A 24,573-nucleotide genomic window follows, 5' to 3' on the forward strand; every position below is an offset into this window, starting at 1 on the left:
ACAAGTCCGAAATGAAGTGGGAGAAAGATACAGTTCAATATGCCTTATATGAAGACTTAAAACTGTCTCAACAATACTGTAGACCTGCTAAGGTTACCTACTGGTAACAAAAATATTAAGAAATGTTTGGAAAATGTAAACAGCAAAAGCAGAAAAATGGTTACTTTATGTTTAGGGCAGTTTAGGGGATTGAGACTGCAATCACTCTGATAATATTTATTTACTAACCTGGGTTATGGGTTAATAATAATAGCACAGGTGTTGGTGCTATTATACTTTGTACCATTTTTTTTAATGTCTTAAATATTACCAAAATCAAACTCGCTACTGTCAAGTTGATTCCGACACAGTGACCCTATAGGACAGAGTAGAGCTGCCTCATAGGGTTTCTAGCTGTAATCTTTACAGAAGCAGGCTGCCACATCTTTCTCCCACAGAGTGGCTGGTGGGTTTGAACCACTGACCTTTCACTTAGCAGCCAAGTGCTTTAACCACTGTACCACCACTAGGGTTCCTTGTCTTAAACATTATTTGATAATAATAAAAAGAATCTGTCAAAATGGTAGAAATTACTAAACATCTTTTATATCCATTCTCACTTTTTTCTCTATAGTGCTTGAATCCCCAGCCCCACCGAGTTTTAGCTGGGCATATGGCTGTCCATGGAGCCCTGGTGATGAAGTGGTTAAGAGCTCAGGCTGCTAATCAAAAGGTTGGCAGTTTGAATCTACCAGCCACTCCCTGGAAACCCTGTGGGGCAGTTCTAGTCTGTCCTATAGGGCCGCTATGAGTCAGAATCGCCTCGGTGGCATACTACAACAACACGGCTGTCCAGCTAGAGCCTACACTTCTCACCTTCTCTGAAAAGAGATGTGATCAAGTGGTTAAGCTCTTGCCAGTGGGATCTGAGTGGAGGTGAGTATAACTTCTGGGTCACACTCTTAAAAGGAAGCAGCTTATCTACCACTTCCTCTTTCTCTATTCTTGTGGGCCAAAGATAAACACATTGGGCGTGAAATAGCTTCAAACATGTGCACACAGGCTAATACCCTAAGAGATGATGGTGCAACAGGATTGAAGAACTAGACAATGGCCTCATCCACCCTGAGACCAGAAGAACTAGATGGTGCCCACCTATGACTACTGAACATTCTAGTTAGGACCACAATAGACGGACCTCGATAGAATGGGAGAAAAATATGAAACAGAACCTCAAATTCCTAAAAACAACAACAACAACAACAAGAAAACCCAGACCTATTCAACTGATGGAGACTGGAGGACTCCCCGAGATTATCACCCTGGGGTACTCTTCAAGCCTTGAACGAAAATGAACCCCTGAGGTCCACCTTGCAGCTAAATAATAAATTGAATAACAGACTAATTAATATCACACCTAAGTACTGTGCTAATTAAAAAAAAAAAATCACCCATATGAGGCCAAATGGCCAACAATTAAAACAAAGATGAGATTGTAAGATGAAACTAGATTAATGAAAACGGAACAACCAGAACAGAAATAATGAGAATGTTCATGCATTGTGAAGAATTTCACCAATGTCACTAAACAGCTTGTATACAAATTATTGAATGGGAACCTAAATTGCTATGTAAACCTTCACCAAAAACACAACAAAATATCATTGAAAAAAAAAAAAAAGATGGATTGAAGAACTAGCTTAGATTTGTACATGAGAAAAAAATAAAGGTCTTTGGGTCTCTTTGGTCATAGCAGCTTAGCATATGCCTAAGTAGTACGCTCAGTCAAATCAATGTGTTCTAATACAACTGATCTTCCTGATTACTGGATAGGTAGTCAGCTTCAGAGAGGTGGCATAGGGAACAGTGTAAGACAGCAAGAGTTCAGTGTAGTGAGCGATGTGTTAGGTTCAAGTTCTAACTATGGCACCTGTGTGACCTTGGGCCAGTCTTTCAACCTGTCTAGGTATAATTTCCCTCATCTTTAAAGGAAAATAATAACATGTCCTTCTTGCCTCATGGAGAAACTATAAGGATCAAACAAAAGGATGCAAACTGCATAACTTGGCATAAAAATATGATGCCCAGCTACAGTTATTGAACATTTTGATAAAAGATTCTATAGAACCCTGATCAGGAGGGGGAAAATGCAGAGCAGAATTTAAAATTCTCATAGAATCCACACTTCCTGAAACTATTGTCCTGAGATAATCTTTATATCTTCAATCAAAAATATCTCTTGAAGTCTTCTTAACACCAAACAATAGTTTACCTTAACTAGTAAAGAATGTCTGCCTTGAACATTGTGCTCTTTCAAGACCTATCTAGATGGGATCGAACTGACAGCAACAACTTGAAAGATTAGATAGGAAACTTAGGGGGTAGTGAGATTATGTTAATGGAGGAAGAACAACTCAGAAAAGGAGAGTGAGAATGGTTGTATGACTCCAAGAATGTAATCAATGTCACTGAATTATACATGTAGAAATGGTTGAATTGGTGCATGTTTTGCCGTGTGTATTCTCAACAACAAACTTAAAAAAAAGACAGCATCGCCATTAAGAGAAAGTTGTGCAAACTGTCATCATTTTCATAAAACTTTATTTTCAACAAATAAGAAAAACCAAACCATAGTCCATCCCATTGGCTTATGCAGAACTAACAACATGAACGTATCATTAAAACGATTATTTCACGGTGACGTCCTGTGGGGTAAGGCAGCCACAGAGGTAAATCTTGGGCAACTAACTGACTATCTGGTATGGTTTGCAAGAAATTCTCTTTGGAGACAAATTTATGGAGTAAGTCCTTCTATCATTTCCTGCACCAATAATTCCATGACTTTCCATCTCATCCCATGACAGACACAAATACTAAACTTAAACCAGAGGAAAGTGTTCGAGGGTCATTTGATGGGAAAGGTTAAATAGCCACCTTTTGGAAGGATGGTAGTGAGTTGGAAAGAGTGGGAAAACAATAAGGGAACAAGACCAGGGCTCCTTACTGCTTTCTAGGGGATTACTGGTTATGTACTGTATGCCAGACGACCTCCACAAACAAGGGCAAACATTTCATTTCCAAACTACAGATTTATCAAACTCTTAAAGCCAGGGAGACGAATCAATCATAAAAAGGTTCTGCAGACATCAGTTGTCTCCTCTTTCCTTCTCTCAGGTAATTCAGGTCTTATCGGCCTCTCACTAATAGCTTCCATCACCCTTGGGATAAATCCCAGCTCTTCACTATGGCCTCAGCAACCCTGGGGGATCTGCCCTGGGCCCACCTCTCTGAATGCATTTCCTATCAGTCTCTGCTGGGTCTCTGAGCTCCACCCACACTGACCTTCTCCTCTGTTCCTCATATAAGCCAAGCTCACTCTTCTCTTTCATCTGCTGCTTCCTTTTTCCGGTATGCTCTCTCCCATGTCCTCACAGCCAGCTCCCTCACTTCATTCTCACCTCAAGATTCTCTACTCCAGGGAAGCTTCTCTGTCCACACGATCTTAAAAAGCACCTTTACCTTCTACCTTTTCTTTTTGGTGTATTTTCTTTACAGCCCTTCTCTCTTGGGATGACATCATGAGTTTATTTACTTTTTTGCTCTGTATTACCAGTTAAACACCAGTTTCCTGAGCACAGGAATCTTGCCTGTGGCATTCACTGCTGTATCCCCATTTCCTAGGACCCAAAAACTCATTGCTGTCGAGTCACTTCCGACTCATAGCAACCCCATGAGTTACAGAGTAGAACTGCTCTATAGGGTTTTCTCGACTGTTATCTGTATGGAAACATCATCAGGCCTTCCTTCCACAGTGCACTGGCTGGGTTTGAACCTCCAACCTTTAGGCTGGTAGTTGAGTGTAAACCTTTTGCTCCACCCAGGGACAGTGTCTGGCATATATAGACTCAATTCACGTGCAATAAATGCATGCTTGAGATTTGTTTTATTGCTAATGGTGTATCCAGCCTTACACATCTAATTCCACTTTCACCTTACCTTTCTATGAGGTTTCTCTGATTTTATTATAATTAAGACAGTATCTTAATGTGGAAAAGTGGCTAATGTTTCTTAAAGACAAAAGGATCAGAAGACAAAATATGTTCCTTTCTCTGAAAGGTATTTGAAAATGCAGATAAGAGATAAGACAATAAGACGCTGACTACTCTCCAGACGGCTAATTGAAAACATTATCTGGCTTATCTCTCTGTTTGCTAATAGTTTTCTGAGAACAAAAACAGTTCCACATTTTAAAATTCTGCCTGACTTTATATTTAGAATAGGTCAATGACCTTCAGATCACATTTCCTTGTTATATGTGGAATTTATTTTTTTCTCTAGTAATACAAATATTATTCTATAACAAAACATAAACTAAACATTAAAAGAGACTGGTAAAAGAATGCCATGGATTGAATTATATTTGCCAGAAATGTGTTTTAAATCCTAACCCCTATTCCTGTGGTAGAAGCCCTGGCGGCGCAGTGGTTAAGCACCCAGCTGCTAACCAAAAGGTCAGCAGTTTGAATCCACCAGCCACTCCCTGGAACCCCTATGGAGCAGTTCTAGTCTGTCCTATAGGGTCGCTATAAGTAGGAATTGGCTCAATGGCAACGTGTGGTGGTGATTCCTGTCGTAGGAGCCCTGCTGGTACAGTGGTTAAAGCACTTGGCTGCTAACGGAAAGGTTGGCGGTTCGAACCCATCAGCCACCCCGCAGGAGGAAGATGTGGCAGTCTGGTTCCACAAAGATTACAGCCTTGGAAACCCTATGGGGCAGTTCTACTCTGTCCCATAAGGTCACTATGAGTCAGAGTCAACAACAGCAACGGTAGAGCTGTAGTTACAGTTCCACTTGAGAAAGGGTTTTCTTTGTTATATAAATGCGACAGTGTTAGTATAGGGCGTGTCTTTAAGTCAACCTCTTTTGAGATATAAAAGGGATTAAACAAGCCGTCAAGAAGCAGAGTTGGGGGAAGACAGATGCCATGCAGCATGAAGATCACCAAAGAGCCAAGGAATAGAAGCTGAACAGAAAGGATCTTCCCCCAGAGCCAACGAGAGAGAAAGAGAGCCTTCTCCTAGAGCCAGTGCCCTGAATTCACACTTCTACTCTCCTAAACTGTGAGAAAATAAATTTCTGTTTGTTAAAGCCACCCACTTGCAGTATTTCTGTTATAGCAGCAGTAGAGGACTGAGACAAAGAAGTCGGGAATTACTGGCTCTAAGAGTTGAATATTAGGGTACGTGAACAACACGAGTGGCCTAATGGGCTGCGGTGGATTCAAAGGTGAGCACGACCCTTCACTCCTGAGCGCGGACCCACGGTCTGCGATGTGACCTCCTAGCTCCTCCCGTTGAGAGGGAATCTGTTCCTCCTTTCCTTAAATTTTGGCTCAAGTTTTGACTTCACCTGGCCAGCAGAATACGGCAGAAGTAACAGAGCGAGAGGCCTGAACCTATACTTCGAGGGTCCTCACAGTCCTCCATTCTCTCACTGAGAACCCTGTCCAGCAGCCATCTGAAGACGCCTAGGGGGTGAGATCACGTAGAGCACACAGCTGAGCCATCCCAGCTGAAGTCATCCCAGATCAACCTATAGCCCACCGACCCCCTAACAGAACAGAGCTGTCTACCATGTCCACAGCTGCCAATGAACACATAAGTGAGCCCAGCTCAGCCCAGAAAACCACCCAGTTCAGGTGGAGACTTGTGAGTGTAATAATAAATGCTTGCTGTTCTAAGCCACTGAGTTTGAGAGCAGTTTGTTACAAGCAAATAGCTAACCAATATAGGCACCACGGCAGCAGTAAATGAAATGCACCTCAACAAAGGCCAGGGATTTTCAGATTTCTAAGAATCCTTGTTAAGTTTTCTTGGCCTCCCTAGTCAACGGGATTTCAGACTTCCTGATCTCTTGCCCAGTTCCCAAATCAATTCACATCCCACCTTTATTTTTTGATAATGAGCAAAACTATCTTGCGTGAGTTCACAAATCTTTACCCCAGCCAACCTATCTTCTCCTTCCTTCCACTATCATAGACTGAATCCCTTAAAGTTAATACATCAGCATTGAGGCCAGGAAGCAAATACACCAGGAGAATCCACAGAAGTGGACAATTCAGGTTGAATGAGAGAAACAAGAGATCCTAGATTAGCATAATTACAATAGTAAGGACAAGTTGGTAGTTAATACTACTATCTCACTATAGTTATACCTGTGTCTTACTAGCAGTCTGCTACTTATAGTGTATAACCCAAACCGATTGCCGTCAAGTTGATTCCAACTCATAGTGACCCTATAGGACAGAGAAGAACTGCCCCATAGGGTTTCCAAGGAGCACCTAGTGGATTCGAACTGCTGACCTTAACCACTTTGCCACCAGGGTTTCCCTTATAGTGTATACTTACTTTAAATGTATTGTGTTAGTGAGCTATTGTGACAATAATGTTCAACAACAAACCATGCCCAAACTCTGTGACTTACACCAACAAACATTTGCAGTCACGTTCATGGGTCTGTGAGTTGGCGGGGGTTTTGCTGATCTAGGCTGGACTGGGCTGTAAGCTCTAGGCTGTGACTGTTTTAGAGTACGTGTTGGCTGGGCTTGCTTCCAGGCTGTGGGTTCAGTTTAGTTCTGCCGCATGTGTGTTAAACCAGGGCTGGAGGGACAACAACTACTTGGGACATGTCCTTCTCTTAAAAGAGCACCGAAATGCAACAACAGCAGACCAAATGCACAAGCACATTTAAAGCCCTCTTCTCTTCAAGTCTGCTAACAACCCACCATGCCATTGAGATAGCTAAGCCCCAAGTTAAGTGATGGAGAAGTTCACCCAACCCACCGTGAAGCCGTGACAACGTGTTTAATTCTAATATAGGAGAGTGAAGAACTGGGACAATTATTTAACCAACCACATTATTCTTATGATACAGTTTCTTCTCTATTTTGGCCCTTTCTGGCAAAAGAGGATAGAGGAAATCTCAGATAATCTCCCTTTACTCAGCCTAAAAGATCTTCTCATCATTCAACCAGTAGCTCCCCTGTGGAATGTCCACTGACCAATTAGCCCATTGATATCTGAGATCTCCAAAGTCTTCCAGCTGTTAAGGCCACCACTCCCTCCCTCCACAACCATTGCCACCACCTTGGCCAACTGGAAAAAAAAAAAAGGTCTGTTGCTGCTGAGTCAATTCTGACTCAGAGCAACCCTACAGGACAGAGTAGAACTGCCCCATAGGGTTTCCAAGGAGCGGCTGGTGGATTCAAACTGCCAACTTTCTGATTAGCAGCCAAGCTTTTAAATCACTGTGCTACCAGGGCTTCTTGACCAACTCAGGCTACCATTTATTAAATTGTTATCATGCAACAGGTTCTTTACATACTTTATTTCTACCTCATAGGTATCAATATCCTTGTTTTATTAACTTGAAGTTTACATAGATAATAAGTAGCTGAGCATGGACTCATACTCAGATGTCTCTATAAAACGTAACATCTCTACTACATCACATTGCCCCTATATGTTAGAATTTTCCAGTTGTTTCATTTACTTACTCTCCCTGCCTTGCAACCTTCTCATCTACGCTATATAACAGCTGTTGACCCTTTGGTCTTATACACACATGTATATATATATATATATATATCTTTTTTAATGAAATGCAATACCCAAGGGTGACAATCTTTACTCTTTGGGCTACACTGTTACTCAGTGTAAAGGTGACTTCAGGGGACAGTTTCAATTCAAGGTTTCAAGAGCAACTCAGGGCCATGGTCTCGGGGACTACTCCAGCCTTCATAGGTCCAGTGAGCCTGGATTCTGTAAGAATTTAATATTCTTGTCCTCATTTATTTCCCTTTTTATCAGGACTCATTTATTGTATTACTGATCAGAACATTGGGTAGTGTTAGCCAGGCATCATCTAGTTCTTCTGATCGCAAAGTGAAGAAGGCAGCAGTTCATGTAGAAAGCTGGTCTTACAGTCCATTCCTTCTCTGATTCTTGGGCTTCCTTCTTTCTCTATTCTTCCAGTTGAATAAAGGCCAATAGTTGTATCTTAGACGGCCGCTTGCAAGCTTTTAAGACTTCAGACACTAGTCACCAAACTGGGAGGGAGGATATAATCTTTAATAACTGTATTATGCCAATTGACTGGGTTGTCCCACAACACCACTTCTCTAAGCCCCCAAACCAAAAGACCTAATCCCTTGAGGTGACTGGTTATGTCTAATTAGTATCAGCATCTGTAGCCCCTCCCCCTTTTTTGTTGCTGTTATTGTTGCAGAACCATACACAACGTAGCATTTGCCCATCATTGCTTTTCCCCTATGTACAGCTTACTGACATCAGTTACATCAATCATGCATTGCAAAGTTCCCCCATATTTGGTGCTACCTTTCCCATTACTGTAAACAAAAAGTAACTACTACCTAGGGAGTGTTTCTCCGTCCCCCCCCCCCACCTCTGGTAACTACTAAAGAACACTAGCTTCTGTATTATACCTATTCATGTCATTTTGTAAAAGTGAGAACATACAGTATTCATCTTTCGTGAATGACCTGTTTTGCTCAACCTAATGTTCTCTAGGTTCATCTACATTGTAAGATATCTCGGGAACTCATTTTTCTTTATTGCTGAGTAGTATTCCATTGCATGTATGTACCATATTTTACTTATCTATTCATCCATTGATGGTCACTTATGTTGTTTCCATCTTTTTGCTATTGTGAATAGTGCTACAACGAACATAAAAAAAAAATAGGCGTCTGTATATCTGTTTGTCTCACTTCTATTAGATCCGTTGGGTATATACTTAAGAGTAGAATTCCTGGGTTATAAGGTGGCTCTACTTCTAGTACTTTAAGGAACTGACAGATAGTTCTCTACAACGGCTGTCACATTTTGCATTCACACATGAATGGATGAGGGTTCCAATTTTTCCACATCCCCTTCAATACTTGCTATTTTCATTTTTTTAATCCTAGCCATCCTAGTGGGCATGAAATGGTATCCCATTGTGGTTTTGATTTGCATTTCTCTGATGGCTAATGACCTTGAACATCTTTTCCTGTGTCTGTTGGCTATTTGAATATCCTTTTTGGTAAAGTGTCCGTTTGTGTCCTTTGCCCAGTTTTTGATTGGGTTGTCTTTTTGTTGTTAAGTTGTAGAAGTTTTCTATTTCAGATATTAGACTTGTTGGTTATACTGTTCCCCAAAACTTTTTCCCAGTCCATAGGTTGCCTCTTTACTCTTTTGATAAAGTCTTTTGATAAACATAAGTATTTAACTTTCATGAGGCCCCAGTTAACTATTTTGTTTTCTGTTGTTAGTGCATTCTTTGTTGTGTTCAATAATCTATCATTGGAAAAGAGTAGTTTCCAAAGCTTTGTTCCTACATCTTCTTCTATGAACTTCATGGTTTTAGATTTAACATTTAGGTCCTTGATCCATTTTGAATTAGTTTCTGTGTATGGCATGAGGTGTGTGGATCTTACTTCATTTTTCTGTGTGTGGAAATCCAGCTTTGCCAGCCCCATTTGTTGAAGAGACTGTTCCTTCACCATTGAATGGATGTGGCTTCCTTGGACATTGTATACTTCTTGAAGGCAAGGGCCTTGTGTTATACTTCTTCACATTTTCCCTCAGTATAGTCTGATTAACTGTTTGATTTCAAAGACTGACTTTACAGCACCAGCCCAATCCTAAACATCATTACTCTTCAGAATGGAACTTTACCAAGACACATGAACTTGGTTAATTAATGGAAAAATTTTTTTTTTTTTTAAAATAATAACTAGCAAACCTACCCTATTAGTTGGGTAATAACATTATTCCCATTTTAGATATGGAGAAAGCGAAGCTCAGAGAGGTTAACTTGCTGCCTCATATCACACAAATTACACAGTAACTAGCAGAGCCAGAATACAAACTTGAATCCTGGAAACCTTAGAGAATAATGTTGCACCCATGAGTCTTCAATGTTTAGCTTCTGAACAGTACTAGGGTTAAATTATAACTAAATGATCACTATGGCAAAGGTCTTGGCTATGAAATTCTAAAAAGAATCATGGCCCTTGGTAAAGCCCTATTTGTGTACCAGGTCTTGCTCAAGTACTAATAGTAATAAACAGTAATGACAGTTTATATACTTTGAAAGTGTATATACCAACTATGGTGCTAAGTGATTTATTTATTGACTTATCACGGTCTCAGAATAAACACGATGAGGAACATTATGTTAATATTGCCATTTTGCAGACAAGCTTAGGGAAGTTAAGTGACTTATCCAAGACTTACAGTGGTAAGGAGCAGAACCTGTATTGAGTCCAGTATATTAAGAATCTGACATTGTACACTTGTTACATAATGAGTGTAACCATGGCTCCTCTGTTACATAATGAATCTGTCTGTCTTCCGGTCTAACACTGCAAAAAACTATCACTTTCCACAGTTCACAGAATGGATGGGATGATAAGTTTTATGTTAAAATCTTTTACAATGAAAAGGTAAGATCTTATATGCATAGATGAATTTCTGGAAAGTAAAGAATTCTTTCTGTTAAGATGTGATAATGTTTTAAATTCTACAGCCCATGAGCAAAGCCTGGTGGCTGCCTGTTTTTATAAGTAAGGCTTTACTGGAACAGAGTCCTGCCTGTTTTTTTATTTATTATCTGTGGCTCCTTCTCTGCAATGGCAGAGTTCAATCTCTGCTACAGAGACAAATGTCTTGCAGAGTTGAAAATATTTACTAACTGTACCTTTACAGAGAAGGTTTGCCAACCCCCGATTTCATTCTTCATTTAAAAAACTTAATTGGAAAGTTCATATGTGCTTTTGTGGGTGTTCTTCTTGCAAATGGCAACTATGTTCTAAGTCTGGGGCCACTGGGTGTGTAAGCCTGGGGTCACCGGGTGTGTAAGCCTGGGGTCATTGGGTGTGTAAGCCTGGGGTCACCGGGTGTGTAAGCCTGAGGTCACTGGGTATGTAAGCCTGGGGTCACTGGGTGTGTAAGCCTGGGGTCACCGGGTGTGTAAGTCTGGTTGCTCAAAGTGTGCCATTCCCAGTAATAGTTGGTTCCAGGACAGAAGATAAGCTCTGAGCCCCGGGAATCTTGTGTCTGATAAGATGGTTTTTGTACACTCCAGGCCTTGGGCCACATGGTATCAATTTGATCAACTAGTTTATGCTAATAGTGTGATTTATGGTGAACGCCTGTTTTTGCTGGAGTATGAGTAGCCGAGGTCAATCACACAGGTGCTACATGCCTTCATGACTGGCCCCAATCGGAAACTTGGCTACCAAGGCTCAGGTTTGCTTCCGTGGTTGGCAACACCTTGTACATGTTGTCACACATCACTGCAGGGAGACTTAGCACTTCCAGCTGAGACAGACACCTGGGCAGTTGTACCTGGTTTCTCCTGGGATTTTCCCTGGGTGCCTTTTCCCTTTACTGTTTTCAGTCTTTACCCTTTCACTGTAACCATGAGCATAACAACTTTTATGAGTCCTGTGAGTCCTCTAAATGAATCATTGAGCCTGAGGGTGGTCTGTGGCTTTGTTAAGTATGTTGAAAAAAATTAAATCAGGAAATACTTGTATTAATGTGGTTGAACCCAAATCAGTGAAGAAAACACAAACCTAATTGGTCCTGAATAAAACATGCCAATTAAAATCATGATGATATAGAATTGAGTCCTCCACTGACTTTTCTTTCCCTCCAACAGTTTTAGAAGAAGCAAGTTATATGAAAACAAACTCATAAGAGATTTAGTAACACACACACACACACACACACACACACCCTTTCCTAGAGTATGTTGTTGTGGTTGTGTGCCATCAAGTCAATTCTGACTTATAACGACCCTGCAGGACAGAGTAGAACTGCCCCATAGGGTTTCCAACCTGTAATAATCTTCACGGAAGCACAGCCACATCTTCCTCCTGTGGAGCGGCTGGTGGTTTTAAATCGCTGACCCTTTGGGTTAGCAGCCAAGCACTGTAAGCACTGTGCCACCAGAGCTCCTTGCCTACAGTATGGATGAGCTCAATGAATTTATCACTTCATCACCAGAGTCTTCTCTCTCTATATAAAATCACTACCATTTTCAGCAACTGAGATGAAGAGCTTGCCTTTAGAGTTCACGTCCCAGCTTTGCTGCTGCCTGGCTGTTTGACTTCAGACAAATTATTTAACTTCTCTGTGTTTCAGTTTTCTTATCATTAAAATGCAGGTAAAAATGTCTACCTCACAGGCTTGTTCTGAGTATTAAATATAATAACACACACAAAGTACCAGGTTTTGCAGCTGGCACATTGTAAATTCTTATACTGTGGGGTTGCTATTATTTTTGTTCAAATCTGGGGTCAGAACACAGATCCTGAGGCCTCCACTGATTAGAATCCACCACAAAAGACTGGTGCAGAGTTATTCACTAGTTTGGCAGCAAAGGGAACAAATATATTTTGTGCATATTTTCAACAGAATTGAAACAAGATGAGTTAGCAGAAAAACTTAATCGGTACACTACACTCCACTTCCCAAGCTTCCCCTAACTCTAGAGGTCTAAATCACTGAGGAAGTAAGAAGCTTGCACGTTGGGAGAAGGTAACTATAACTTATTACCATGAAAAGGCTTGGCTGGTGGAACATGTCAGCAGGCTGGTAAAACATCTCTACTTGCAAACCTGTGCTAGACAGTTCACAATAGATTTCATCAATTGTGAAAGGTGGCAAAAGTAGAAAATACTATTTCTGTCTGTCTTTTTCTGAAAGGACATCTCTTTAATACCTCTGATTACAATTTTGTGGTTCACCACGTATGGAAGACTTTGAATAAAAGAGCTTATTTTTTCTTTTGCTTTGGTAACAAAAGGAGCAGACTGCTAAAATGTCCACAGCAGTTTCAAAGTCTTCATAGAAAATACCCAATTCCCTGTTCCCTGGATGCAGGATACCCACTGTCTCTCAATCTCAACCTTCCATTGCACGTAGTCTCTCAGTAACAGCAGGTGAAGGCAGATAGACATATCTGCTCTAGGAAGAACCAAAAGAGAAGTAAGAACAATCATGATGCGATCATCACAGAATTCTTGCTCTGGGGACTTAACGGTGCCATGTGGTCCTGTGACCCTCCCCCAATACATTTAATGCCCTCTTATTTTCCCCCTACCACTTGAGTGGGATGTGTTTACATGTCATATACGTCTTGTTCTCTTTCCACATTCCCAGAATGCTGAAATTAAAGTACACCTAGCAAGCAAAGCCACTGAAAACCAGCAGTCCATCAACTATCTAATGACTATAAGAGGCAATGTGTGACTTTGGAAGGAAAAGGTTTAATTTCTGTCCTCTTCTTTCAACCATGTGATGGGAGAGACAGGTTGAGTGTAAACAGAGGGGAAGTTTATGCCTGGGAGAATACTGTGAACCTCAGGTAATGCCCACACTAAAAACAAGAGCTCAGCAGGTGGATTCAGGTCTTAGACTGACATGTCCGTTCCAGCACTGAAATCTGTCTCACCAGAAAAACAGAAACAACCAAACATGTGCTTTTGTGCAACGTGGGAATTTACACCTCGTGAGGCCACTGATGCCTCGGCCTCTGCATTTACTGATTTAGACAAAATTCAATTGAGCATCTATTTCTTGCCAGGCACTGGGTTATGTGTTGTCCATACAGTGATGACTGCAACAGGCATGGTCTTTGTCCTTGTAGAGATAGTCCAGGGGAGGAGCTAGACAATAACAAAGTAAGTATGTGAGGTAACTCAGATGGAGATAAGTGGTCTGATGGTCAACAGGGTACACCTTCAGAAAAAGAGAAGCCTATTTTAGACAGAATGGTGAGAGGTCAGCCTCTCTAAAAGTTGATGCTGGAGAGAGTCAGCCATATGACAAGCAATAGGTTGGGGAAAGAGCCCTTGTGGCAGACAACACTAGGACAGCCCCCAGGGAGTCAGGCCCTAGTCTAGTCCCTCCCCTTGAATGTAAGCAGATCCTGTGACATATTTGTAACTAACAATATGTGACAAAAGTGAAGTGACTTTGCAGATGTAATTAGAGTCCTAAGCAGCTGACTTTAAGTTACTCTAAAGGGAGATTATCCTGGGTGGGCCTGACTTAATCAGGTGATACCTTTAAATTAGAGACCTGAAGCCATAGTGATTCTCTCTCTTTTGCTGGCTTTGAAGAATTCTACAGCTGCAAGGAAATGAGTTGTGCCAAAAACCAAAGGGAGCTTGGTGGTGGGTCCTTCCCTAGGTGAGCACACCAGATGAGAACACAGTCCAGCTGAAACCTTAATTTCAGCTTTATGAGAGCCCGTGTGGAGAACCCAGCTAAGTCATGGCCGGACTTCTGACCTACACAAATTGAGACAGTTTCAAGCCACTGAATTTGTGGCAATTTTTTGTGCAGCCATACAATGAAAAGGAATACAACACTCTAAGCAGAAGGACAACAACTATAAAGTTATTGGGAGGTGTCTGGTGAGCGATGGGGAAGACAGTTAAGAGCATGGGCTCTTCTAGGGCCCAGAAAGAAAGTTTAGTCTCTGTCCCTGATACCTAACAGGGTGCCCAGTGCACAGGAAATTCTTAGAAACAGCTGCTTAATGAATAAATGAAACAATGTTGAAATAAAATAAATGAAATCATGTTGAAATAAAATAAATGAAACAATGTTGAAATAAATGAAAGAATGCTGTTGAATAGCAATCTTAATACTAGATTGCCATTGCCAGCCTCCTTCCCCACCCAGATTGCAATGCATTTCTTCAACAGGTATTTATTGAAAGACTATTATGTGCAAAGTACTGTCTTGGTGTTAGAGGGGCAGGAAAAGTGACTAAGAAATAGAGCCTGTCCCAAGAAGTAAATCCTGAGCCAAGAGATCCACTGGCAACTTCTGCACCAGGAAAAAGAGATTAAAGGCTCAGTAATGAGGTACAGCTATAACCCAGCAATCTGGGTCACAGCTGAAAACATGATAATTTGAGGTTTCTCTTCAGAGTCTAATAAACTATCTGAAAAGCTGCCAAGTGCTAATCAAGACCAAGGAAGACAGCAGCGTAATAAGACAACCACACCATCAAAGGCCAAATCGATGATGGTTTAGAGGAAAGGAAATGAAACGCTGAGAAAATTAGCCGTTCAGTAACGATGGGAAGTTCAGCCCTGAAAATGCAAAAGCATTTATGGATTGGGAAATTCTGTTCCATGTGACTCTAGTGAAGTCTTCTAGACCCATCTGAAAAGTCTCTAGAAATGCAGAGAGGACAAATGAGGAGAGTACTGTCGTCTCCTGTTAGATGGAGGGCGTACGGCTGTTATCCCTGCTCAGAGGTCAATTTATATTAATAAGAACAATCCTCGGGCACAAAGGATGGCTAGGAGTCTGGAGTTGTGCTGCTGAGTATTCTGGGAGCTTAGAGCAGGTTGGGAGGAGCACAACCGGAAACAGCATTCTCAACGAGCACAACGGGAACAATGGGCTTGAAGAGTACACTCATCCACACGCCCTTGGAAGTTACCTGGGTGGCTTCATTAAGAAGAGCTTATTTGCATTTAGAAACATATTGAAATGTACACTTGTCTGCTTCTAAAATGCACCTGATGCATGTTTTTTAAGGGAAAATATACACACATTTTAGAATGAGGTGATTAAGGATAACTTGAAAACTTTGTCAAGGAAGCAAAGGGGTAAAAGCAGCAGACACCTGGTACAACTGGGCATCAAATCGAAGCCAAGGTCAGAGGCCACTAAATGGAAAGGGGAGACAGGCTGAGTCATACTTTAAAAATGCTGTAAAATACTTACTACCTGCTAAATTATTATGACTATTATTAGCTTTGCATTTTATGAAGATGAAAGCAGGTACTTAGTCTCATTTACCAAATGACTGGAGCACTTCTCAAAGAGATCCACTAGTTCAGTGACTGAGTGAGGTTTAGAATTTAACTGAAATGGTAAATAGCTACATAATCAACTGCTTCTTCCCAAGAGTTGTGTGGTGCTGAGCCGATTCTGACTCATAGTGACCCTGTAGAACATGGTAGAACTGCCCCATAGGGTTTCCTAGGATGTAATCTTTATGGGAGCAGATTGCCAGGTCTTTCTCCTATGGAGCCACTGGGTGGGTTCAAACCACTACCCTTTTGGTTAGCAGCCCAGTGCTACCGGAGTCTAGGAAACATAAAAACAATACCAACTTGATAATAATTGCCAGTTGTTTTATGCTGGATGTTATGTTGAGTGTGATCCAACTCTTCTTTGAGTTAGACCCATCCATTTGCAAATAAACAAACAGATGTTTAAAAAAATTCCACGTGAAAATATGGAGGACATATTCATTGAGGCTCCTCGATTTTTTTCTCATATGTTTGGACAGACACAGTTGATGTTACAACCGACCACTGATATGTAATCAGTACAATTGTTCTTTGATAAATGCCATTTCTCATTTGAGATAAAAACTACAGTTGCTGGCAGAACCTCATAAAGAGAGATCACGGGCAGTTTTAGAAAGCAGCACCAAAAATCAGATGGCAATATTCCTTGTGCTATGGTGCGTGTTAGAGGAAAAGACGATGCAGATTTTTGGTTTGGGAAGCACTCAGGAGTCATTTTGTCTCGTAAGGAGAAAGTCAAGGAAAAACAAAACAAAATGAAAGTGAGGATGAAGGTGATATGATTTCATTTCTGTGTCCCTTTTCCTGTGAGTTGGTGGGTTTTGCAAGGCTTCATGTAGTCTATGAGAAAGGGAGTGAGTGAATCTGTAATTTCTGACACCGGACTGCAGGGCTTGAGAAGCACTGTATTTCTGTCTGTCCACATACAGCCGGGCAGCAAGGGAGGAGGAGTTAGATAAGACAGATCTATGCTTTGTGGCCTGGCTACACAGACTTCAGGTGAAAGCTGTTATGAGCAGTCAGGAACTATTTTGGGGGTGGCATCAGAGAACTCTGTCCTACCAACCTGCCTCCCACATCACTGGTGGTGTAAGATGATAACAGAGCATACCAATACACAGTTTCTACTTTCATAGTACATTTTCATTTTAATGTGTGTTACGGAAGTTCAAGTTCAAATTCTCATGGAATCCAGACTTCCTGGAGCCATGGAGGCTGGATGAACCCCTGAAACTACTGTCCTGAGATAATCTTTAAACCTTAACCAAAAATATCCCTGAAGTCTTTAAACCAAACAACAGTTTAGCTTAACTAGTAACTAATGTCTGCTTTGAGCATTGTGCTCTTTTTAAGAACTATCTATATGGGATCACATGCAGTCCGAAATTGATTGAACATGCAATCAAGATGCATTGATAATTACTGGTGAATTTAATGCGAAAGTTGGGAACAAAGAAGAAGGACCAGTAGTTGGAAAATATGGCCTTGGTGATAGAAACAATGCTGGAGATCGAATGATAGAATTTTGCAAGACCAATGACTTCTTCATTGCAAATACCTTCTTTCACCAACATAAATGCTGACTATACACATGGGCCTTGTAGATGGAACACACAGAAATCACACTGACTACATCTGTGGAAATAGACGATGGAAAAGCTCAATATCATCAGTCAGAACAAGGCCAGGGGCTGGCTGTGGAACGGACCATCAATTGCTCATATGCAAGTTCAAGATGAAACTGAAGAAAATCAAAGCAAGTCCACCAGAGCCAAAATATGACCTTGAGTATATCCCACCCAAATTTAGAGACCATCTGAAGAATAGATTTGAAGCATTGAACACTGGCGACCGAAGACCAGACGAGTTGTGGAAGGACATCAAGGACATCATCCATGAAGAAAGCAAGAGGTCATTGAAAAGACAGGAAAGAAAGAAAAGACCAAGATGGATGTCAGAGGAGATTCTGAAACTTGCTCTTGAATGTCCAGCAGCTAAAGCAAAAGGAAGAATTGATGAAGTAAAAGAACTGAACAGAAGATTTCAAAGGTCGTCTCGAGAAGACAAAGTAAAGTATTATAATGACATGTGCAAAGAGCTGGAAATGGAAAACCAAAAGGGAAGAACACGCTTGGTGTTTCTCAAGCTGAAGGAACTGAAGAAAAAATTCAAGCCTTGAGTTGCAATAGTGAAGGATTCCATGGGGAAAATATTAAATGATGCAGGAAGCATCAAAAGAAGATGGCAGGAATACACAGAGTCACTATACCAAAAACAATTAGTTGATGTTCAGCCATTTCAAGAGGCAGCATATGATCAGGAACCGATGGTACTGAAGGAAGAAGTCCAAGCTGCTCTGAAGGCATTGGTGAAAAACAAGGCTCCAGGAATTAATGGAATATCAATTGAGATGTTTCAACAAACAGATGCAGCGCTGGAGGTGCTCACTCGTCTACGCCAAGAAATATGGAAGACAGCTTCCTGGCCAACTGACTGGAAAAGACCCATATTTATGCCTATTCCCAAGAACGGTGATCCAACCAAATGTGGAAATTATAGGACAATATCATTAATATCACACGCAAGTAAAATTTTGCTGATCATTCAAAAATGCCTGCAGCAGTATATTGACAGGGAACTGCCAGAAATTCAGGCCAGTTTCAGAGAGGATGTGGAATCAGGGATATCATTGCTAATGTCAGATGGATCCTGGCTGAAAGCAGAGAATACCAGAAGGATGTTTACCTGTGTTTTATTGACTATGCAAAGGCATTCGATTGTGTGGATCATAACAAACTATGGATAACCTTGCAAAGAATGGGAATTTCAGAACACTTAATTGTGCTCATGAGGAACCTTTACATAGATCAAGAGGCAGTTGTTCATACAGAACAGGGGATACTGATTGGTTTAAAGTCAGGAAAGGTGTGCACCAGGGTTGTATTCTCTCACCATACCTATTTAATCTGTATGCTGAGCAAATAATCCAAGAAGCTGGACTATATGAAGAAGAACGGGGCAGCAGGATTGGAGGAAGATTCGTTAACAACCTGTGTTATGCAGATGACACAACCTTGCTTGCTGAAAGTGAAGACGACTTGAAGCACTTACTAATGAAGACCAAAGACTACAGCTTTCAGTATGGATTGCACCTCAGCATAAAGACAACAAAAACCCTCACAACTGGACCAATGAGCAACATCATGATAAACGGAGAAAAGATTGACGTTGTCAAGGATTTCATTTTACTTGGATCCACAATCAACACCCATGGAAGCAGCAGTCAAGAAATCAAAAGACACATTGCATTGGGTAAATCTGCTGCAAAGGACCTCTTCAAAGTGTTGAAGAGCAAAGATGTCACCTTGAAGACTAAGGTGCGCCTGACCCAAGCCATGGTATTTTCAGTCGCATCATATGCATGTGAAAGCTGGACAATGAATAAGGAAGACTGAAGAATTGATGCCTTTGAATTGTGGTGTTGGTGAGGAATATTGAATATGCCATGGACTGCCAGAAGAATGAATAAATCTGTCTTCAAAGAAGTACAACCAGAATGCTCCTTAGAGGCAAGGATGGCGAGACTGCGTCTTATATACTTTGGGTATGTTGTCAGGAGGGATCAGTGCCTGGAGAAGGACATCATGCTTGACAGAGTACAGGGTCAGCGGAAAAGAGGAACACCCTCAATGAGGTGGATTGACACAGTGGCCACAACAATGAGCTCAAGCATAACAACAATTGTAAGGATGGCACAGGACAGGGCATTGTTTCATTCTGTTGTGCACAGGGCCACTATGAGTCAGAACGGACTCCAGGGCACCTAACAAGAACAACAACAATATGGGATCAAAATGACAATAGCATTGGAAGGGAACCTTCGGGGGCAGTGAGTTTATGTTAATGGGGGTGGAACAATTTGGAAAAGGAGGGTGAGAATGGCTGCACAGCTTGAAGAAGGTAATCAATGTCACTGAATTGTACGGGCAGAAACTGTTGAATTGGTATATGTTTTGCTATGTATATTTTTAACAACAATTTTTAAAAAGTTTTTACATAAAAAAACTAGTAGATCTAAGTAGTGATTCCACATATATGTTACTTGTTAAGAGAAAGGTGACCTTTAAGAAGTGAGTTGGTTTAATAAGAAATATTAGCTAAGTAATCAAGTAGATGTTACACAAAAATGGCAAAAAAAACGTGAAGGCAGTATGTGAATGACTTATGTCTGGGAAACAGTGCAGAAATAATTTTGTTCATATCCCACCATTCTGTTGGCCTCTTTGTTGATTTTTTAAGACAGGAAGTATGGAGACACAGAAAAGCGCCAACAGAACTCATAAAGATCAACCATAATGCTACCACCTAGGGCAAGACAGGGTTAACAATTTGTTGTTGTTGTTCTTCCCTGACATTCGCATGCTTTCTTTTTGCCCCATAACAATGGGATGGTACTTCCCCAACAAATTTCGTGACCTGACTCATTAGTTTATATCTAATGAGCGTTTTCCACGTAATGAGCTTTCTTCTTCAACAACTCTCGTATTGGCTGAAAGTATTCCCTCATATGGTTAAATCAAAATGTAACTAATTGACCCCCTGCTGTTGACCATTAAGAGTGCTTCCATTTTTTCACTGTCATAATCAATGCTGCAGTGAACTTCTTGGGACCCATCTCATAACAAATTCCTAGAAGTCAAGCTGCTGTGTCAAAAGATTGATTTGCTCCTTTTAAAGGAGCTTTGCTGCAAATTAATAAATTCCTCTACAGAAAAGTTACAATAACAATTTATTGCAACAGTAAGGTATGAGATTACCCATTTCTATAATATTTGCCATATATTATCTTCATCAATACTATCTTCCTTTTAAAATATCTTTACTGTTTGCTGATATATAAGTCTTCTCATATTATTAAAGATACAGAAATTTTAAAAGTCATCTATGTAAAATTCATTTGTATATTTTCTTCTGTGAATTATCTGCATACATTCTTTGCACTTGTTTCTATTGGAATGAAACCCAGAAGCAATAATCAGACTCCGGAAATAAGTAGGATAATAAAGGCCTTAAATACCCCTGCCCCAAAGCAGGCCTTTCTTTTACCATCTTACAATTCCTTCTTTGCAAGGGGGGCTATCATTACTCTAGGGAGAGAGAGCACCATTCTTTTATATTATTACATTGTTTTTCTCTAACTCATGGAAAAGTGTTGAAAATGAAATGAGTCGAAATAATTCATTTTTATAGAAAAAGAGTAAAATATGATCCTGACACGTAACCCTACTCAACAAACTAAAAAAAACCAAAACAGATAAGACAAGGAATGGCATAGCAATGGATTCATTCCATGATGCTGATGTTTGAGGAAGAACAGCCAATACGTGTGATAAGCAATAAGAAGAAAGATGAATTTAGGGTTTAGGAACACTTGGCTTTCTCTGTAGTTTTGAATCTTCACTATAACCCACGAGGGTGACCGTCCTTCCTTTTGAAGCTACAACCACCCATTTTCTGGTGGTGGAGAGGGTGGTGGAGCGCAAGACCACCTATCTACCCCACTCTAAAAGTACCACTTGAGGTACAATAACATTTTCAATAAAATACCAATTAAGTTTACTTTTATATTAAGATGCATTTGAGAATTTCAAAATAATTCTTGACCCAATCAAAGAAGTCCCCTTCCTCTGGGTTGGCAATTAGTGTTTTGAATTGAAGTTGGCTTAGAAGAAAGATGCCAGGAATACCTTTGAATGTAACATACGTATTACATAATGGAACGTTAAACAAGCTCCTATGTACAAAAACATGCAAATATTCTGGCTGAGACATAATAGAGGGTAACAAGACCCCAGCTACCAACTAAAACAATTTTCCATTATCTGTTTATTAATCCAGCAAACATTTATTGAACACCCACTAAGTGCCAAACACTGTTTAATGCACTGTAAATATTAGTAAATAAGGCAAAGACGGATCTTCACCCTCATGGGGCTAACAGTCTGGCGAGGCTGGGTGGGGAGAGTGAGACAGATAATAAACAGATTAACAAGATTAACAAGACAGTGGAAAGCAGTGACAAAGGCTGTAATGAAAACAGAGGAGGGGACCTGATAGAGGGTGGGTTGGTGAAGACCACAGCAAGGGGGACTTTAGATGAGGTGGTCTTGGAAGACCCCTTGGAGGAGGTGATGCCTAAGCTGTGCCGGTCATGCAAAGGAACTGGCAAAGAGCCTTCTGAGCTGAGGGAAAAGCAAACACAAAGACCCAGGAGTGGGAACCAATCTGATGTGCTGGGGAAACAGAGAGCCAGTCAGTGACTATGTAGGCTGGGAGAGTGCCGTGAAGTTCGGCACTTTAACGTGCTCATGGACTGCCTTTAGGCCTTAGCTGGGGAGTCACTCTAAGTGTGACAGGACACCCTGGAGGGTTTTAAGAAGAGGAGTTACATGACCCAATTTGTATTATTATATTTTTAAAAGACTATCTGCTGTACAGTGGGTTCATTCTAGCAGGGAGAGAGAGCAGGTGGGGCTAACAGCTGGGTACAGCCTTCAGCCATCCAGCTAAGGGATACTGGTGACTTAAACCAGGGGTAGTTGCGGAGGTGGGAAGAAATAAGCCTCAACATCCGGTAGTTCTTGTGTTAAATGTTTATGGCACTGTTCTGATGGTGTCACAAACGTTTAACACAATTTAACCTACAAGAGGTGGAGTTGGCTCAGGTAGACCAGGAAACAGCTGAGTTTCTTAGGTGAATAAAGGCAGCAAAATTACCCGGAATGGAGGCCCTTGTTTAAAATGCTGTGAGTTGAAATCAACTCACCCATAACAGCAACAGCAGCCACTCTGGGGGCACCTGGGTTCCGTGGTAGAATTGCCCCCTTCCATGCAGGAGACCCCAGTTAGATTGCTGGTCAACGCACCTCGTACACAACCACCACCCCCTTACAGTGGCTGTTTCCATGGTGCTGTGGTTCTGAACAGGTTTCAGTGGAGCTTCCTAAGACAGACTAGGAAGAAAGGCCTGGTGATCTACTTCTGAAAATCAGCCAAACGTAAACCCTGTGGATCACAGCGGTCTCATCCGAAACTCTTCACGGAGATGGCACAGGACCAGGCAGCGTTTTGTTCTGAGGCGCGTGGGGTTACCATGAGTCAGAGGCTGACATGATGGCAGCTAACAACGAGAACCTTGGAGCTGCAGAATCAAAATCCTTAGAGTTCTGGGCTGGCCACATGCATTTCAGAAATACTCCCAAATGATACTAAAATATGCAAACAACTACAAAGTAGGCAGTCAATCAGCATTTGCTGAATGAATTAATGGGGAGATTAGGCTGGTAATCCAGATCTGGGGCGGTTCCTCCTCCACACCCCCACCCAGAAGACACACAGGCCCATTTTGGGGGTGAGCCCAAGCAGAACCTTGGTTAGGCCCCTTAGATTCACTTGGTAATTCATGGTGTGGCTGGTGCATGGTTATGATTAACTGCAAGCCCTCCAGAATCTTCCTGTTTGAAGTAATTACTCTTGGTGATGAAGTGCTATGTCCAGTTGTCTAAGCAAGTGCAAGCCCCTCAGTGCGGTACACACCATGTTATTTTAGAGGCAGAACCACCTTTTAAAAAGAAAAGAAAAATCGTGATTTCGATGTTGTAGCACTTTGAATACCACAGGAGCTGGGCCTTACAGGCCAACTTACCCGTTAGACCCAATAAGCATGGTACCTAGGGCCATAATACTTGTAGAGGCTCGCAAACATGCTTTAATTTCTTCTAAAACAAGAAGTGTGAATATACTCTAGTCTGGATTCTATCTGGCTTTATACCAGTATAGATATAATATATAGTCTTTAATTAGGAGTCGTATTGCAGCCCTGCTCGCACACAGCCCTAGGCCCAGGTGAGAGGCGCCTTACCTGGCAGGCATTGTACAGCAGCTGGTGTTCGAACTTCTTGATCCCAAGGATGTTCTGGAACATCTCGTAGAGCTGCTCCTTGCTCAGAATCAGCTCGGAGGCTGCGCTGGCTGTCATGCGGGCCTGTTGCTTCCTAGGGTCCTCTTCCCCTCGGTAGATGGCGTCGAACTTCGCCATCCAGGAGCTCAGCACGGTCTCTTTGCTGAGGCCATCGATCTCAGGCAGGCTGCGTACCCTCTTCTCAATGTGTTTCTTGAAGACCTCCCGCGAGTCGTTGGCCGAGCAGCCCCCGCTCTGGACCATGCGGGCCACGCGGTCGCTCTTCAGAAACACCTGAGCAAGGGCAAGGCCAGGAGAGAGAGTTAGACATTGCCCATGAAGGCACAGTTCCCTGGGGCTGTGCACAGGTCCAACCCCCTCACGTGAGCCTCAAGAGGCATGAGAGTGGGTGAAATGCTGCCCCTTGCTCCCCAGCTGTGTGAACTCAGACAAGCCACTTACATATGCTGCTTCTGTGTCCAAATACTCAAGATGAGGGCAATGGCAGCACATACTGGGCTGTGGCAAGGGTTAAATGAGACGATAGTATCAGGAGAGGTAGCAGAGAGGAGTGGGCAAGTACAGCCTGAGCTCACACTGCCTGGTTGCCTTCTCTGCCACTTAATAGCTGTGTGGCTTTTTGGCAAGAGTACCTCTCTGTATCTCAGTTTCCTGATCCATAAAATGGGGGTAATAGTAGACCCTGCATCCTAGGTATTTT

The 24,573-nt window shown here is 41.6% G+C and overlaps 1 protein-coding gene across 3 annotated transcripts in view; it reads right to left on the bottom strand.

Moving 5' to 3' along the window:
* The window catches only part of CADPS (calcium dependent secretion activator), a 578,687-nt gene that overhangs the window by 402,616 nt on the left and 151,498 nt on the right, over nucleotides 1–24,573 (bottom strand). For all 3 annotated transcript variants that reach the window (XM_049861704.1, XM_049861703.1, XM_049861702.1), the window contains exon 3: nucleotides 23,814–24,146. In XM_049861704.1, coding sequence (XP_049717661.1) covers nucleotides 23,814–24,146 — 333 coding nt within the window. The remainder of the gene's footprint in view (nucleotides 1–23,813; nucleotides 24,147–24,573) is intronic.

The sequence above is a fragment of the Elephas maximus genome, chromosome 20 (assembly GCF_024166365.1).
Source record: "Elephas maximus indicus isolate mEleMax1 chromosome 20, mEleMax1 primary haplotype, whole genome shotgun sequence".
Classification (NCBI taxonomy): Eukaryota; Metazoa; Chordata; class Mammalia; order Proboscidea; family Elephantidae; genus Elephas; species Elephas maximus.